General features: G+C 41.4%; 1 protein-coding gene across 5 annotated transcripts in view; it reads left to right on the top strand.

Annotated features, from left to right (window-relative positions):
* Window positions 1-17,267, top strand: part of GRM1 (glutamate metabotropic receptor 1) — a 190,876-nt gene extending 173,609 nt beyond the window's left edge. The window contains exons 8-9 of one of the 5 annotated variants that reach the window (XM_042016772.1): window positions 2,839-2,919; window positions 13,503-13,591. In XM_042016772.1, the coding sequence (XP_041872706.1) occupies window positions 2,839-2,899 (61 nt within the window). In that variant the 3' untranslated portion in view covers window positions 2,900-2,919; window positions 13,503-13,591. Of the gene's footprint in view, window positions 1-2,838; window positions 2,920-4,842; window positions 7,671-13,467 lie in introns of those variants that run through there. The other 4 variants (XM_042016771.1, XM_042016768.1, XM_042016770.1 and 1 more) reach the window with 4 other exon arrangements.
* The last annotated feature ends 523 nt before the right edge of the window (window positions 17,268-17,790 follow it).

Consider the following 17,790-nt stretch of genomic DNA (forward strand, 5'->3'; position numbering starts at 1 on the left):
TACACTTAAGAGAAAAAGTGGTAGCAAGAGTGACACTTCCCTTGTATCCTCATATTCCTCACTGCAAATTTCAACAGGCTTGTTACCTACCCTGTTCTGAATGACTAGCCAGAAGCATTTTTCTGCTTCAAAGAACATAAAGTAAAGCAATTAATCCACTTCTTTCAGGAACCCTCTGCACTGCCTCCCTGCTTCCTCTGCCAGACTCCCTGTTATTGCACCCAGGGGTTGGTTATAAAGCAACTCAGACACTTTCATGATGGTATGCCAGCTCCTTGTTCAAATGCACAGAAGATCCATCGTGCCTCTGGGCTCAGGATACAAATAACCACTCAGCAGGAATTACCCTTGAGAAGACTGCCCCCAAAATGACTCATTAATCCTCATATTGTAAAGATGGGCAGAGTATCTAATGTTTTATAACCAGAGAAATGTATGTGAAGTGCCATTACTGCCTGCAAGGCTGGGAGAAAGAAGTGGGGATACACTGTCATCATTAAAAATAAAAGAAAAAAAAGAAGGGTATAGAGATCTGGGCATTAACTCTGAATCACAGCTCTGCAGTATTAGCACACACTACTAGGAAGATAAAAGAAAGCCTGCAAGGATACTTAATATTCAATGCAAAAGTGTTTATTATTATTTATGCAGTTAACATTGATTTCATAATTTCAAAATTGGAAAATAATTCACTGAAATACAGTCAACACATGCACTACATTTCCTGTAACTATAAATCTAGATTTCACTATAAATTCAAATTCTACTGAAGCATGAACCTTGAGATTTAGGTGATTTCTGTAGAGTACAAGCTGTGCATCGCCATGTGGGGATCACCCTTGACCTTGACCAAAAGGCGGACAACTGCTTTGATGGAGCTTAGCATCACTTTAACAACAACAACCTCCTCCAGAACAGAAACCTGGCCAGGCATTTGGGGGTTGCATATGCTATTAGATTAATATCTATTGGCTGAGGAGCACAACTGTGGTCACAGTAAGAGAGGAGTTTGCTGTATTTTGAACATGTTTTGAGGCCTTTTGAACTGCTTGAGGAAGCAGGCTTCTTTCTTTTTTTCTTTCACTTAGGAAGATTTCATAACAAGACCTACAAATGCTCAAAGCCTGGAGAGCAAAATGCTCTGAACTCACTACAGAGACATGTATGAATAAGAAGAAATACAGAGAGGGTGCTGCTAAGCAAGCCATAAGTGACAGCAAACTGCAGCAGCCGAGGAATGATGGCTGGCAAAGCCTGTTGACTCAGAAAGATCCAAGTTCCAAGCAGTGCTCTGAAAGAAAAGTCTTTCACTTTTTCCACAGTCCCTAAGCGGGGCTGTCTGTGGCTGTGTGCCCTCAGTTGAGTGTACAGAACTACATGTGTGTGAAATACATTTAGCTCTGGATTTTTATCTCATATAATCAACGGCATATTGCTACTTGTTTTGTAAAATTAGCTCCTGTGACTGAACAAAAAGTACAGGAAGTAGAAAGCTCTTATTCTCTCAATTGATTAAGAAAACTGGAAGACTGTAGAAATGCTGAATATTCTGTCTAATCAGAAGCCTAATAATCCCTGTAATTTTAATAGGGTGGAGGAGAGAGCATGGTAGCTTAGTTCCTAGTCATGATCACTTTTAAATTTTCAAATCTCAGCAATCTCATTACACCTGGTAAGGAATTTAATTTTTCTAGAGGCTTCAAGGTGATCAGGTTGGCAAAATTGCTCAGCAGAATGTCTTATTTGTGTTTTATTCATAAGAGTTCAGAAGTCATCTCAAGGCATTTACCGCTCCAAAATGGGTATGCATGTTTTCCATGTATGTCATGCTTTAGTATGTGGTGAGAGGAATGGCTTGTTTGGCTCATGCACTGAGTATGTAGTACATGCACACACCATCCATGAATCTGTTGTTTTGAGGTACACAGAAGTCTGGCAAGCATGCACTATGACTGTTCGATGGGGGAAAATGCTGAATTTTGATTTGCATTTTATTTGCAATACAATGATGATTTTTTTTTTTTTTTGCAGAAATTCAGTGATACATTCCATGTCCAAAAATACCTGAGATTTTTGTCAAAGCACGCGTGTGTGTGTATATTATTTTTATTGATAATAGGGAAGACAAATGAGAATTTGCATCTGCTTGATAGGGCAAGGAAGAAAAGAAAAATGAAGTGGAAATCTCCCTGTGTTAATGACCCAAACTGCAATTTGCAATTCCGTATTGAATTACCATTGCAGATAGAGCGCTTAAGAGACTATTCATTTTGTGTCTATCTCAATAAGCCCAATGCTTCCCTTAAAAGAAAAGAAGCACAGTAGTGAAATCACATATAATGAAAGATAGTGACTATTCAGCCAGAGCTCCAAAAGTAAAAGAAACATTTAGAAAAACAGATTAGGGGAAGAGAGACAAAGGGAAAAGCAGAAGCTGAGTATATATTAAAAACTCCACCACCAAAAACTTTTGGTGATGCTTTTGTAAATAAGATATGAAAGGCAGATGCTCCTTTTTTCATCATTTCATCCTGTGTTGAGAATACCAGGGGCGAAGTTCCTCTGACAGCTAGATGCACAGCAGCCCTTGCCATCTGGTATGTAAAGTGCATCAAGGCTCAGCACAGGAAGCAGAATGAACATCATGAAAACCTATTTTAAACAGTATTGTGCTGGAGCCAAAGAGAAATCTATGTGGAAGTTAAGGTGACAAGAGGAGAAAAGATGGGAAAGCCCACAGACATAGGTCAGGGACAGGCACCTATTGAGTGGTATAGCCACCATGTGTGCACATGTGTATAACCACTCACTGGGTGTGTTTTTCTTTTCAATCTTCAGGAAGAGGCAGCCAGAGTTCTCGCCCACCAGCCAGTGTCCGTCGGCACACGTGCAGCTTTGAAAAATCCCTGCAGTGAATGTGTAAGAGAAGCTGCATGACAAAGAGTGGTTTTACCCCTTGCTTTCTCTTTCTCATTGGTTTATCATGTCTAATGATGGGACAAATGTGATGCATGCCATTAAAGATGGGAAATTTGCTTATGTCCCCTTGTTTCACACAATACTTTAAACATTGTCCAGATGTGATGAAGAGGACACTGAATAATTTTTTTGCAGCTTTTACTTTTTTATTTCTAAATGTCTACAACTTTGCAAATATGTCCTCTTTTTGGTACTAATTTTACCTTCTTTTTCCATTCAGCCAACATTTTTTCTCTTTTTTATAGTTTTTCATAGAGATGACATTTTCCTGTGTGCTTTACATGGCGAGACACCTTTGCTGTGCACAGCTCTTGCTACCTGTGTTTGTTAGCGAACTGTGGCTGCAGACCCAGTAGAGGGAACACAGAAAACACTTGTTTGGTGGGATTTACAGAAAACAGGGAAATCACAAGAAGGCATGTGTAAATAAAACCAGCAGGATTTGGCGTAGGAACAAACAGCATCTCAATAGCAGTGAATTATTTTTCTGTTATAATTTCTGAAAGACATTCAGATTCTGCATAATTCTGCATTCAGCAAACAATAGCGAAGTTCAGCTATTCAGATGCAAGAAGTGCAAATACTGCCCTCTCTGAGCAAACACAAACACGGTGGAGAAAACACGCAAGCTGTTGCAAAACCAGAAAGGCTTCACCTCCTTTCTTCCAGATCCAGATCATTTCCATCTGATAAGCAGCAGATGTGAAACAGTCCCATTCCCTGCCTGAGGGAAGATTGTAGAGTGACTCGGTGGAAAGATGCTTGTGGTCCACTGACACAGCATTTTGAGCAGTGCTGCTTTCTGCAACCAGAGATGCTGTTGCACTGCTCCAAGCAGTGCAAAGCATTCTAGCTCTGTGTATGACTCTGAGAGTCTATGCAATTTGTGGGCATGTAGCAGTTATGTTAATTCAATCCAACCTGCCCCTCTTATTTGCAGATCAGAAGAAATCCCCAAAATGCATCATATATGCATTTGGAGCAGTAGCAATGGCTTTACAGGGCTTGTGCAGCAACCAGATTTGGCACCCTGAAAGGCAAACTGTGCACAGGCAGTGTAAGGAGCAGATCAAACATATTGTTACTATCTTCTAATCAGAACAATATGCCCCTCTTTTCTGAACTGGAACAAGTGCTGCAGATTCTCAGGGTACAGATCACCAATTGTCTGTCTGGAAATTCAAACGGGAGTCTAACACAGGCATACTATTAGGAGGCAAAAGCAAATGCAACAATGGATTCTATTAAAAAAAGCATGGGCACAGGCTGTGAAACTCCTGACCACAGGGAAGGCTGAAGCTCCTGCTTTTTGCATGACAATGCTTGGGATTTTTTTTTCAATTTGGAAAAAAAAGAATCCTTATCCACATGAGCTCCTGAGAAACACTTCTGGTGGGGCTCCAACCTGTCAGCGGGTCTCCAAATGCTTGTGGCAGCTGCCCAGATAAGAAAGGCTTTAAGAAACAGTGGAGTTTTTCAGACCTGCTGAGCATGAAGCTTGCTATTTTGGCTTCTCTGCCCATCCCTTCCCCTCAGGCTTCCCTCTCCCTCCAGCCAGGGCTGATGTGTTCAGAGGCCTGGCAGTGTTGCACTGTGACCCAGGGAAGGGCATGTCCTCCATCAGCAACTGACTGCCTGAGCTCCCTGTGGCCACAAAGCCTAGTCTGAGCAGTAGATAAGTGTCTATCATATCATCAGCTGTCCATCAGCACCACCTTGTCTCAAGCCTCAGTCTCACTCACCAGAACTGCAGCAGTTTGCAAGTCCAGATTTTCCTTAGGAGGCCCTGCTTCACCACCCCAACATGCTAGAAATCACCATGCATGCTATGGTTTCCCTCAGCTCCCAGTTACAAGCAAGTAGATGTAAAGTCTTGAAACTGTCTTGTGTTTTGATGCATATAATACTTAGCAGCGTGTTTTTCACTAATGTTCGTCTCCATTTTCTGTACAATCCTGGAGATGGTTAGAAATTCAGAATCATCAAAATATAGAATCATAAAATTTTATTATCATGTAAAAAACCCCCCAGAAGCATCAGCTCTGAGTTTCAGGGCTCTTTTCTTCTGAAGCTGCACATTCGTTACCATGGAAACTTTTGGATACACCCAAAAAACCCACAGGCTTTATAGGCTGCTCTGTGTGCTGCAGCATATTAGGGAGAGCCATACATTACAGACAAGAGGCCTCATGACCAAACTTCCTGTTGAAACTTGGTTAAGTTTGCCACAGGGTGGAGCACTCAAAATGTTGGCATGCTAAGGCAAGTCTGATGGCTCTTTAAGCCCTGTTTAAACCATTGGGAGTTTATTGTATTCTCAAGCATACCAGAGAATCTGACAAGTTATAGTGGGAGAAGGACCTCATTGACTGCTACCCCTGCAAGGGTTCCACACTTTTTGGCAGAAAATATCCAGGGCAACAGGCTTTTCTGTCCATTAGGAATTTATTCCTGCTCTGATACAGCTACTGACTAGGAAATATTCTGGGTGTGCAGTATAACTTGGCCCTTTCATAGCTTCATTTAGGGGTCTCAGTTGGGCATCTCTATGCCATGTGAAATACCTTTTAGTCTTGGTGCTAATGCCTTTGAGATGCTTGAAAAAAAACTGAATATATTCAGATATTTTAGTTTTATCTCATGCTCTCTATTCTATGTCCCCAGTGCTTTTTTATTGCTGCTCACTATACAGCTTTCAGTTTGTCAATATATTTTTTGGCAAAAAACATGGTGGCCCAAATAATTTTTCATCAGAACCACACAGGATTACAGAAAGCAAGGAAAAACCTCCAACTGTCTTAATTACTACCAAACTGCATTCATAGGAAAGACCTACTTGCACCATGGTGTGGTGCTTTTGAGTGGGGAACACAGAACTCATGGGCAATTTTTGTGGTTTTATTATATTCAAAGTTCATTAATGAGTGTTTCTTATTCAACAGCAACTCCATGGCATTTCTTTTGATGCAATGGTTTTTGAAGGTTGTTGATCTTCACAGCCTCCCAATCCTACAGACTATTTTGCCTTCGTTGCAACCACCTCCATTTTTTTGTACATGAATTTAATTCTAGCATTTTCTTCCTATGTTCCTAAGCTTTCCAGGTTCCTTTGCTCAAAACATTGTACTTTGTACTTTGCTCAAAACCTTGTACTTTTCAGTTTTCAGGTTCTATCAACTGTGCTCCCTTCTGAGCCTGTCAGAATAAATGCTTCAGGTCAGGCATTGGCACTGGCTGCACTGTCATATACCTTTATCTGAATGTGTAGCATGAGATACACCTTCAGATAACACAAATGTGCCTCTGCATTGATTACAGAGAGTCTATGATGATTTACACCGCGCTTTTCCCATGCATTATCTTTATTGTCCTTAAAATAATTACAAAAGTGATTCAGTAGGATGAAGTCATTCTGAATATTTGGTGGGGTTTACTTATTAATAAGAACAAAATAAACAGATTCAAAAGCTTAAGAGCACTTTTTAATTTCACTTTGATTTGCAGGTTTCTCATCTTCATTTCTTGAACACTGGATGAATTTTATTGCTGTTTCTGACAAATTGTTTATTATCCTGAACTTCGTATTATTTATTAGATTGTTTTCTCAAAGCAACACTTTCATAGTTATTTGATAACTTTTTCAAAATACCTAATGAACACACAGGTGAACCAAATCTTTTCACCAATAATTAGATGACTGAAATGTGACTCAGCTTCTGTATTTCAGAGACTACAGATTTCTGGTAGTAATTATAATTAGTGGTCAGACCTTCATACACATTATCAGTGTAATATCCTGCCACCTCTGTTGAGCTAGGTAGGTTAGATCTGTGGTACATGCTGAAGCTGTGGGACTTCAATGACACTGAAGCAATGCACCGACCATTTCTCTCACCACCCCCTAGTGGCCCCAAATTCACAGCCGTATAAAAGCGCTTATGTACATAAAAGTGTATGTAGAATAAATCTACTGATTTGGGGATATTTGGCTATATCTGAGCTGTTGGATTTGGAAATAATTCCCTGCCCCTACGGCCAGGTATGAGCTTAGCAGCAACCCTGTTCCATGGTTGCACAAACGTAAAGTGAGTGACCCCAGTCGTGGTTCCAGCTTTCCCCATCTGGGTGACCACAGCAGAGACGTGAGGAGGGTTGCCAACCTCTGATCCTGCCCAAGGGTCTGACCCCAACCTGGAGACCCTGTGGATGGAAACCAGGATCTCATCACTAGGGTACTCAGTCTAGACATAGCTACTGCATCCACATTACAGACTGTATAATACTAAGATTTCAATTAAAAAAAAGAGAAAAATACCCCAATTATCAATAGGGTCAATATACATTAGAAAGCTTATGTGTAACTCAGATAGATACTTAACTTCTGCATTAGAGTAACTTATGAAGGAAATGAGTATGTTACATTTATTTAACATAAACCAGTGGCAAGACAGAGAGTTGGAAAGGCAGCTCTGGACTTGAGCTCATTCACAATACCCCTAAGTAGTATCAGGTTTTGCCCTGGCAAGACAGTGTAACAGCATTATGTTTTCCTGTATGTTGTGTAAGCAGTTTTCATCATACATTTAAAGTAGTGCTCTAATTCACATAGAGTAGTGCACCCAATGCCCAAGGCAATTTTGTCCAAAAAAAAAAAAAAAAAGGGAGGGGAGCAACAAGGAAAAGTTAGTTAAGTAATTTAAATTTCCAGAAACACAAGTGGGAGGTTAAACTTTGCTCTAATTATACAGCACTAACAAAAGTATTGGAGCCATGCTGTGAGAACTGTTTCTTATCACCAAGATAGAGATTATAGTGTAAACAAACTAAGGCTGAAATTGGTTTGTGATTCTGTTTTTCATTTAGGTGATTATGTCAGGCAAAAATCCTCAGCATACACCAGATAGGGACTGCGGTTGATGATGGCTCCCTCACTCGTGAGAGAGTGCAGAGGAGTTTTACCAACCCAGGTTTAAGAGATGAGTCCCTAGAACCAGTGTTCAGAAGCCAGGCTTGCAGAAACACGCAGACCAGCATGGCTTGCTTTGCTAATGAGCATCAGGGCTGGCTGTTGAAGCTCTGAGAGGACAGACTGCTCAGTGCAGGGAGCTATCAGTACCCTGGATTAAAATCTGCTCACTCCCTTAATCAAATTTCATGCCCCGGTGGCCTTACTGAAATGGAAACAATAATGGAAGAGACCTTGGGGATACCAGCAAAGCACCTGCAGTGTGCTGCAGTGCAGGTATTAGCCTTAAATTTTAGGCTTGTTAGCTTGGTCTCTGGGAACAGTGAGGCGCAGTGGGACAGAGTTTCACTCAGGCTCATTACCACTTACGTGACTGCAGGGCTGGAGAAAGCTTGTAGTTGACTGACTGCCTCTCTGTGGGCAGGGCAGGAATTCCTCCACTGGCTTCCCTAGGATGGCATCCATCAGCAAATGCTGTGTGGGGATGAGAAAGGTTTTGTCCAACGCACAGCTGTTGAACAGGACATTTCCTTTTGCCCTGTGTCCCACTGCCTCCAAAGGCTGGTCACCTCTGTGTCAGTGCTCAGGGACAGCCCCACATGTGCTGTGCTCTGGAGCCAGCTGTTGGGTGGCTGTAAATGTGCCCTGCTCTTTGAAGGGAGGAGCAGCATTGGATGACTGGGCAGTACCTGACATTGACCTCCTCTGGTTGCTAGTAAGATAGTTCAAGGTTTGTTTCAGAGTTAATTTTTGCTGACAAAGTTGATAAGCCTCTCAGTTTGCATTTTATGTTCATTCCTAAGATTTTATTGTCATAGAAGGGACTGCCAGGTTATCCCAGTGCTTTCTACTGGCTGCGGCATTTCAGTTACTGTAGTGACTACAAGGAGGTAGGTTGGGCCAAATCATTGGTCTGGCAACGAAAGACAGGTAACATTTATTATTTCTCCTATAACTTTTCATCTGGTTAATTGCCATTGTTGCTTTTAAAAAAACAGCCTTATACATTAAATCTGTACTCTGTGTCTTGTCTAACACCACCAAGCTGGCTCAAATGACTGCATCACTCATCTCAGCAAGCTTAAGATTCTCCCTCAGCTCATGGCCACTTGGAGAAGACCACCACTCTGGCATCCTAAAAGGATGAAACAGGGGATGAACTCTTAATAGATCAAGGAATGTCCCTTCCTGTTTTAACAGGAAGGGCTCTTTCTCAAGCGCTTTGCCAGACTGCGTCTGAAGCCATTTTCCAATTTCTGGGTTCCTGGAGTTAACCTCATCAGAACACATATCAGTCTGCTTAACAATTTCATATGCTATCAATTAGGGATTGTTACACATAAAATATTCAAGGCAAAAAAAAAAAAGGCAAAGTTGCAAGCACACAGGACTCAAAGGTGATTTAATTCTCTGTGCTCTGGATCTCAGGTTAAAACTTCCCTGGTGAAAGGACCAGAGAGTTGCACAGACTAACTTACCTTAGACCAATGGGACAATAATTTTTCACTTCAGAAGCATTCAGCCCCTAAAATGTAAAGGAACCTTTTCTATCCAATGTCTAAAGTAAGGCATCTTCACACTCCTGCAATGTGAAGAGGAACCAACTGTTGTGGGGTACTCAGACTTGACACTGCTCCAAGGAAACCAGCAAGGTCAGATCCTGCAGGAACTGGCAAGAGCAGGCCTCTGTTCTTGGTCTGAAACTGGACTTCAGTCTGGGGAACTCCTGGTCACAAGGAGGAGCCAGATTCTGAGCATCTGGAGATACTTAACAATGAACAGTGAGCCATCTGACAGGTTATAGGCATGTCCTACTGGTGGGCAGGCATATTTTGAACCACAGTCTCAGAATTATGTGCATCAGTTCTTTTAAAGGTTTTCAGCAAGTAAGTATTATGATCTGAAGTTGTTTTCCATTTTGTTTAGTGTCTATAATAAACAGCTGAAAGTGCCTCAAAATGACTGCCCCAGAGTCATGCAGAGAGTATGTTATAAAGATCAATGCATGAATTAAAAGCAAAATTTTGAATTACCAAAAATAGCAACAGCTCTGCTCATGAAACTAATAAAAACTCACACAAAAAATATACTTCTATTTTCCCCAAAATACAAAGCCCATAGATAAAGCTGTGGTGAAAGTTGAGAAAAAACATCTAAATTCAATGTATGCTCTTGCTTATAAGCAAAAGCAAACCCATCCTATGTGCTGATAGGATATCCAGGAATCTGTCTGAGCATGCAGACTAGATGGGAGGATTTGAAGAAATAGTACTTGGAGTGTTATACTGGGTATGCTCAAGTACAAACCTTAAGATCCCTTGAGACTCCAAGAAGTTCACTTCTATGCAGAAATTGTGAAGACTAAATCCTATGAGAAATTAACAGGAGAAAGGACAGAGATAGGAAAGACAAATAAATACCTGGTGGACATGAACTGGATAATCATCCTATTGATAAAATGAAGAAACCACCACTTGGTGCCATCTTGTTGCTGTGCAATTGAACATCAGGTTTTCAATACCCCAACTGTGATCCAGCTTGGTGCCCTCTCTTGCCTTTGTGTGGAAAACCATCCCTTCTCCCATTATGCCAGGCAGATTATTTTGATCTTGACCTTCTCCAAGGGATGCTTCCTTCAAAAGAGGGGATGACAATCACTTAGCGAAGGGTCACCACATAGTCAGGATTGTCATCGTTGCTTTGCACAAGTGAGACAACTCCTTCTCTCACCGAGATTCAGTTCAGGTCTGAGCTTTTGGAGACCCCTCTTTGCTTTTTGTCTAAATGTCAATTAATGATATTCAAGATGGCTGCTCTTCATTCCAGCATAACAAGTGCTTTTCTTGCATGTTAATTATGAATTCTGCCTGAATGTGTCAATCTCGGTGTGACTCCCTGCCAGCCATCCAGCAAGACAGAGCCCAGGTACTTCTGTGGCAGTCTTGAGACTCCATCTCAAAATGTGACTCATTAACAGGCTAGCAGTGCTTGGACATAGCAAACAGAGAAAGTAGAGGCAAAGAGCTGAAACAATAGTCTGAGGTGAATAATCAGTGGATGTCATCAAATGGATCCCACAGAGAGCCACTGCAGCCCTAAAACTCTTTGTCATGAGGCCGTTGGAGCCATGAGCATTAAGGTCTGGCAAGCAAGAGGCAAGGTCTGTCAGCAGCAGCAGCTCTCCCTGAAGAGTAAGTTGGTACCAGACATATCCTGATGAAATGGTTTGCTCATATTTGGATATTGCAGTCCTAGCACAGCTTAAGCATGGCCATTGACTTGGGACTATGGAGAGTGCTACAGAAGAAAGAAGTGAGAGGAGCAGAATTTGAGAGTGAGGGAGAGGGAAATGAACTAAAGAGGAGCAAGACTTGAAGACAGAGGTAGTGAGTTCCTTAAAATAGCTGTGCTTGCCTTTGATGTAAAATACAAAATCTTGGAAATAAAATGAGATAGAGACTAAACAGATGGTGTGAGGAGGGAATCAAAAGTGAGACGATGCACCAGAACTAGATATGAAGAAACAAATGATGCAGAAGTGGACTTAGCATAAAAGGCAGCAGATAATCATCATATTTTTTTAGAAAAGCCCTTTGCAGTATTTATAAGCTATAGCATCAGCAAAATACAATATGAGAGCACTTGACTTATTTTTCTCTCTACAAGAAGAGACTTGTTTTGAAGTTAAAGTAGACCAAATGTGTTTCTGTGTGAAGAGTTTGCAGTTCTTGGCATGTTAAAACATTACTTCAAAAATCTTTCACACTCCAGAGTTATATTCATTTGCTTATCTCTATAGCACTTAAAAAAAAAAGCCATCCACAGTTCATTTTAACCAAAACAGGAATGCTTCTAAACCTTCATTCTTATCTTTTCATTGATCACTATAATATAGAGGTTTGTTTCTTCAGCTGGGAACTTGGCTTTTTTATTCTCTAGGTTAAAACTCTAAATCCAAACAGCTCCAGGTCATACCAACTACCTACTTTGGGGAGTTATGAATTTTTTAGATTGGCCCTTTCATGTGCCCCAGTTCCCACAGAGGTGGTGAGTCACAGGTCCAGCATTTGGAGTCTGGAGTTGGAGATGAGTTTCCCAGCTTGGATCCACCTAAATTCTTTTTTTTTCTCCAGGAGTACTTACTGCTCAGCAGAAAAGTGACACATTGTCATGTACATTTCTTTTCTGTTTTGACAGATTTACAACACTATCTGTGTTGTACCAGTCTCTTCCAGCTATGAAAAAGTCAGTCAATATGGGGTTTTTTTATAAAATTCAAGTGGCAATTATTTACTCCTTAAAAAGGAGAACCATGAGTCTGAGCAAGGAAAGCGAAATGCTTAGAAAAATACTGCAATACTGTAAGGGAAGGGATCTCCCCTGGTGTGTGCAGTAGCAGGAGGTGAGGCTGCTGTGCCAGCCTCCTACTCACTTTGTCTCCCATCTGCACCGCAATCACACAGTCTGAAATTTTAATTCTTTGTTTGCCTCTGGTCCCTGAGGGATGAAACCCTGAGACAAGGCTGCTTCGAATAAATCATCTCAGAATTTCTCTCCGTCTCTGGTTTCCACCCAGGTGATGTCTTTTATGATTTGTGAACTGTCTGTACTGCCTGACCTGCAATTAAACAGTTTATTGGTCCTCTAAAGCACTGCTCAGCTCCCTGTCCCACCAGCTGCTAACAAGCTGCCACTCAGCTTTGAGTGCTTCTCCTTTCAAGGGTACAGGGAAATGCAAAAACCTACAGTTCCTCAGTGTCAGACCTGACCCTCAGATCCTCACTCAGCCAAACTGCCCAGCGTTTCGATGGGACCTAGCCCGTACGAGGAGTCAGAAGGTTTGACTCACCATGGTCATGCTGCTGCTTGTTCCGCCTCCCACACAAACCAGCTGTTTTCGTCCCAGCATTTTAGCCTGGTTCGTAAATAACAGTCGCCCGGGAAGAAGTGCATTTGCCTCCTACCTCATAGAAGCCCTGGGAGCCCTTCATTTCTCTGATAGCTAATCTGTTTCTAAGTGCAAAAAGGGGGAGAGGGAATAAGAGGGAAAGGAGGGGTTAGCAACAATTTCTCTCTCTACCCAGTTTGCCAAAGGCTATGACTATGGGTTGTTTTTCTTCCAACAGCTTGAAAATATTTCCTATAAGCTGCAAATCAGGCTTAATTAAAGCTTTCCTGTGACTTTTCCTGTTTTTTTTCTTCCCCCTGCAAAATGGTGAGCAAACCTAGATACCAAATGACAGCTCAAGTCCTCAAACCACAGATGGCTCTCCCGGAGCCCTTCCCGCAGGCTAGCCTTTCCAGGTTGGCTGTAGGATGGATAACCAACAGGAAGTAATCACTTTTGGATGAAAATCACGGTGTTGTTTTCCCATGTAGTATTTCTGGGAGGACATGAAAAACTGGAGGGGGGAGGCTTACTGATGAGGCAAAGCAATCAGTATTTTTGTAGGCTTGTTTGTTATACTGCCTGTGTCTTCGTAATGTAAATGCAAATAAACCCATCTTTATTTTATTCATAGTTCTAATGGAAAGTCTGTGTCATGGTCTGAACCAGGTGGAAGACAAGATCCAAAGGGGGAACATACGTGGCACAGACTCTCAGTGCATGTGAAGAACCAGGAGACAGGGTGCAATCAGACAGCGGTGATCAAACCCCTCACTAAAGACTACCACGGCCAAAATCTGACTTTTACCGACATCAGCAGTAAGACTCTGTACAATGTGGTGGAGGAAGAAGATAGAGAGCCCGTTCGCCTCAACCAGTCCAGCAGCCCTTCCATGGTGGTGCACAGGCGGGTCGCAATGACCCCCCCGCTGCAGGCCACAGCAGAGGAAACCCAACTCTTCTTGCCTGAGCAGTCCCCCAAGACCCTGCCCCTGCAGCCACAGTCTCTCATGGACCAGCTGCAAGGAGTGGTCAACAAATTTGCCCCCAGCATCCCTGACTTCAACGCTGCCCTCCCCCCTCCTGGCTCAGGGAATGGTGTGCGGACCCCCTACCCGCCCCCGCCACCGCAGCAGCCGGCCCTGCAGCCTTTCCAGGTGGCTGCCTTCAATGAGGAGCCCCTGTCTCCCCCGGCTGAGGAAGCAGAGAGCGAGAAGGTGAAGCTCATTCAGGGATATGTTTATGAAAAGAACACAGAGGAGGAGGACGAGGAGCCGGCAACCAGCAAAATGACTCTAGAAGACTCTCCGGCACTGACGCCCCCGTCCCCTTTCCGGGATTCAGTGGCTTCAGGCAGCTCCGTGCCCAGCTCCCCTGTGTCGGAGTCAGTGCTCTGCACACCCCCAGATGTGACCTATGCCTCTGTCATCCTGAGGGATTATAAGCAAAGCTCGTCCACCCTGTAGATGCTGCAAGAGACAAGATGGGAAGGACTTTGGCAGCTGCCCACTGGGAGGACTTGCAGAGACAAGTCTCCCAGGGCTGTGGGGAGAGAGAGCAGAGAACAAAGTGACAAATGACAGGGCAAAAATTTCATCCTGCACTTAAATAACTAAAATGAAACAGAAAGAAAATAAAAAATCCATTCTGAGGGCTCAAGATTGTCTATCTGTTCAAAATAAAAATATTGTACTTTGGGAAAATGTTAGGAAACCATAACAAAGCACAAACTAAAGGGACAACTTCTATAGCAAAAAAAAAAAAGAATAAACGCGCAGGAAAAAAAAATATAATCACACTTAGTCACACCCTCTCTTGGCAATGCTTGAAAAGGACTCTGGGAAGTGTGACCTGGAGATGTCATTAGCACACCTCATGACTGCTGTCTGTCTGCTACGGGAGTAACACACCCAGGAGATGGAAGGGCAGAGTGTGGTGAAGGGGAACAAAGATACTTGTATATGAGACATATATGCATAAATATTTTTTCCTGGTTTCCACAGGTGGCAAAACTGTGGAATGTTGTTTGGGGGTGAGGAGATGAGATAATGTGAAAGCACATGGCTCTTACTGACTCCTATCTGAACGACTTGTTCTTCATCCTGGGCTACTTTTTGGGGGATTTGGGCTTCTTTTAATGCTGATTGTGAACAGAGTGAGAAATATGATCAAGTTAAGACTAAAGAGGCTTCTGAAGAAAGCCTTGCCGTAGTACTTGTAATGAGATAAGGACTTGGAAAAACTGCCCTTTTGTATAAGGTTGCAAACCATGTGGCTAAACTGTACACAACATTTCCTGTAGCAGAACAATATTTATTGACTATCTTTTCAAAAAACAACATATTTTGCCATGCCATTTAATCATTCCTTTGTGTTACTTTGGAATCAAATGCATTGAGAAACAGCTGTTTACCTAGAGCAACAACTGTTAATCTGGAAGAAAGGCAATTCCACACTGGGGGCTACGGAGCCCCCAGGCAAGAGAGGGAGCGTACGTTTGTGTATCTGTATGCGTGGGTACGGTATGTGTGAAGAGTAATGTCCAATAACTACCACTGGAAGATTGTCTTATATACTATGAATATTTTTATGTTTAAATCATGTTTTTATATGGCATTGTTACGAATATTCAATAGATCTTTGAAGGTTTGTATGCTGTGCTAACACATCCTTTTTTCATATACAAGCTGAGACAGTCGTTACCCTTAGAATAGGGTTTTGTTTTGTTTTGCAGATATTTTATGAAGTACACAAATGGTGTTAATAACCAGTGCATTGAGAACTTGCTATTTTACGTTTTGAGCAAGTGTGGCTAACAAAAAAAAAAAAAAAAAAAAGACAAAACAAAAAGAAAAGGGTCTGTTTTAGAAATCTTGCAGGTGAGAGACAGGAAAAGTAATTCAGCTATTTCACTGCTTCAGATAATTTAAAATGAAATCACATCAGGACAGGAAATTTCATCAGTGCTTAATGTGTGCCTAAATTCCCAGGTTTTGCTATTAACAGTTCTTTTAAACACTTTATCATCTTTAGTTGCATGTTCTTTCCCTATGCTTTCACTTCTTGTATTTAATATACAATATAGCATCTTAAAGGTCGCTTCTAGGCGGTTGTAGTTCTGTCATTTATTCCTCCTCCTCCTCCTCTATCTTTCATGTGTTTCCTAGAGATGGGCCTAATCCAAAGCTCCCTAATGACTGGCATGGTCAAAGTCCAGGTCCAATTGCTGTGGCCTGAACTTAACTGTAATGATCATTACCCTATTTATAAATGTGCTTATTATACATACACAGGTCAGGATTTTAGCTGCTGTGATCTTTGGGCTGCTGAATTCAGCTGAGGATGAGGACCTGTCCCACAGTTCTACACTTCATTTAGAAAAATATTTTATAGGAATTTCTTCCTGTTAGTATAGTTACAAACCCTGATTTTAACCATGCTTCTTTTGAATATTCTATCAGAGTTTTTCTGAATTATCATAATTCTATTCTTTTTCTTTCTTTTCACTTCAATTTTAAGAAGTCCTGCTCGTTTATCAATCCTTCTCTGAAGATCCAAATCCCATAGTTTTTCCCTTAATTATGCAGCATTGGTATTGGAAGGTTTGGCTTATGCTCAAAACCAGATAGAGTCTTTTTTCCTCATTTTCTTTTCACAATCTTTGCTCCTTTCAATATTACTCGTGGCCAATGCTATCATCATGCTGATGTGCAAAGCATGAAACAACTTTGCCCAAAGACACATTTTTGTTAGCATATTGATGTCTCTATGATGAATTGAAGACACCTGAGGGTTAGTTGGTTGATTTTTTTTTCCACTTGGGGCTTTTAGGGGGATATTTTTTGTTGCTGTTTCTTTTATTTAAAATGCTGATTACTCATTAAAGCAGTGAGGAAAATGCTGTATCTTCTTTGCTGATCACTGCACTGGCAATGAATTCTATCTTCTAATAATTGTAGTATAAGATCTGCTGTGCTGTTTCCAAAAACATACGTTGTCAGTAGCACAGAGCTGATACTAAGAAGCCAGTCTTTGAAGACCTGAGATAAGAAAAAGAAATAGAACAGATTTGCATAGGAAAGGAGATGGCTATGTGGCAAGGTACTATACTGTTTTCATATCTGTCTGTTTTGAACATATTAAGCACTGATTTTATTACTGCAATGTAATTATATCATGAGTAGGAGTTTTCTTGAAATTCAGTATATTAGCTTTTAGTTCGTAACTGTTAAAACTGGAAACATACACATACGTAAATATATCTAAAGAGCAAGAACTCACCTTGCGTATGCAGCTGTATGAGCTACGAAGCTTTCTGTAGAAGTTTTTTTTTTTTTTGATCTGTCAAATGCTTGATGAAAACTGCCTTTTTGTCAAAATGATCTTGAAAATGCTGTAAAATAAATATTTTCTATTTATTATTTAAAAATGGAATGCCAAAATTTTAAAATTTTTGTTTCTTGAGTAGAAAATAGCCATGTTCATTGTTCCAGGGCTTTTCAGCATCATGAATAAGAGATGGTTGGATATTTAAATGGAGGTAGGTATCAATTGAATTGTGTCACAGAGGTGAGATGGTGGAGGGGTGGAGGGTTTGTGCTTGGATAAAAACCCCCAGCTTTTTGGCTTCCTAATAAAATTCAGAAGAACTGTAACGATGCATTCAGGCAGACAAGTTGTAGAAGAGAATTCAATGGGAAATGACAGGAAATTTTGCTTCCCAAGGACATGGGAAAACACCAGCCCTTCTCTGAAAATAGTCTTTGAGATGTCTGCTTCTCCCATCCGGGAAACTGAAATATGCTTTCTTGACAGCTATAAATGACAGGCATTGATCCGTCCCAGCATTTTGTGTCCTACCTTTACTGCTTCTGTATAGAGCAAACTACAGGGACTCATGACTCTTCTCTGCAGCTCACAAACACTGTGGCTTTTTGGTGACTCCTGAACTGCTCTG

The sequence above is a fragment of the Corvus kubaryi genome, unplaced genomic scaffold (assembly GCF_017639235.1).
Source record: "Corvus kubaryi isolate FWS band 111438036 unplaced genomic scaffold, C.kubaryi_AGA036_p1.0 split3-73, whole genome shotgun sequence".
NCBI lineage: Eukaryota > Metazoa > Chordata > Aves > Passeriformes > Corvidae > Corvus > Corvus kubaryi.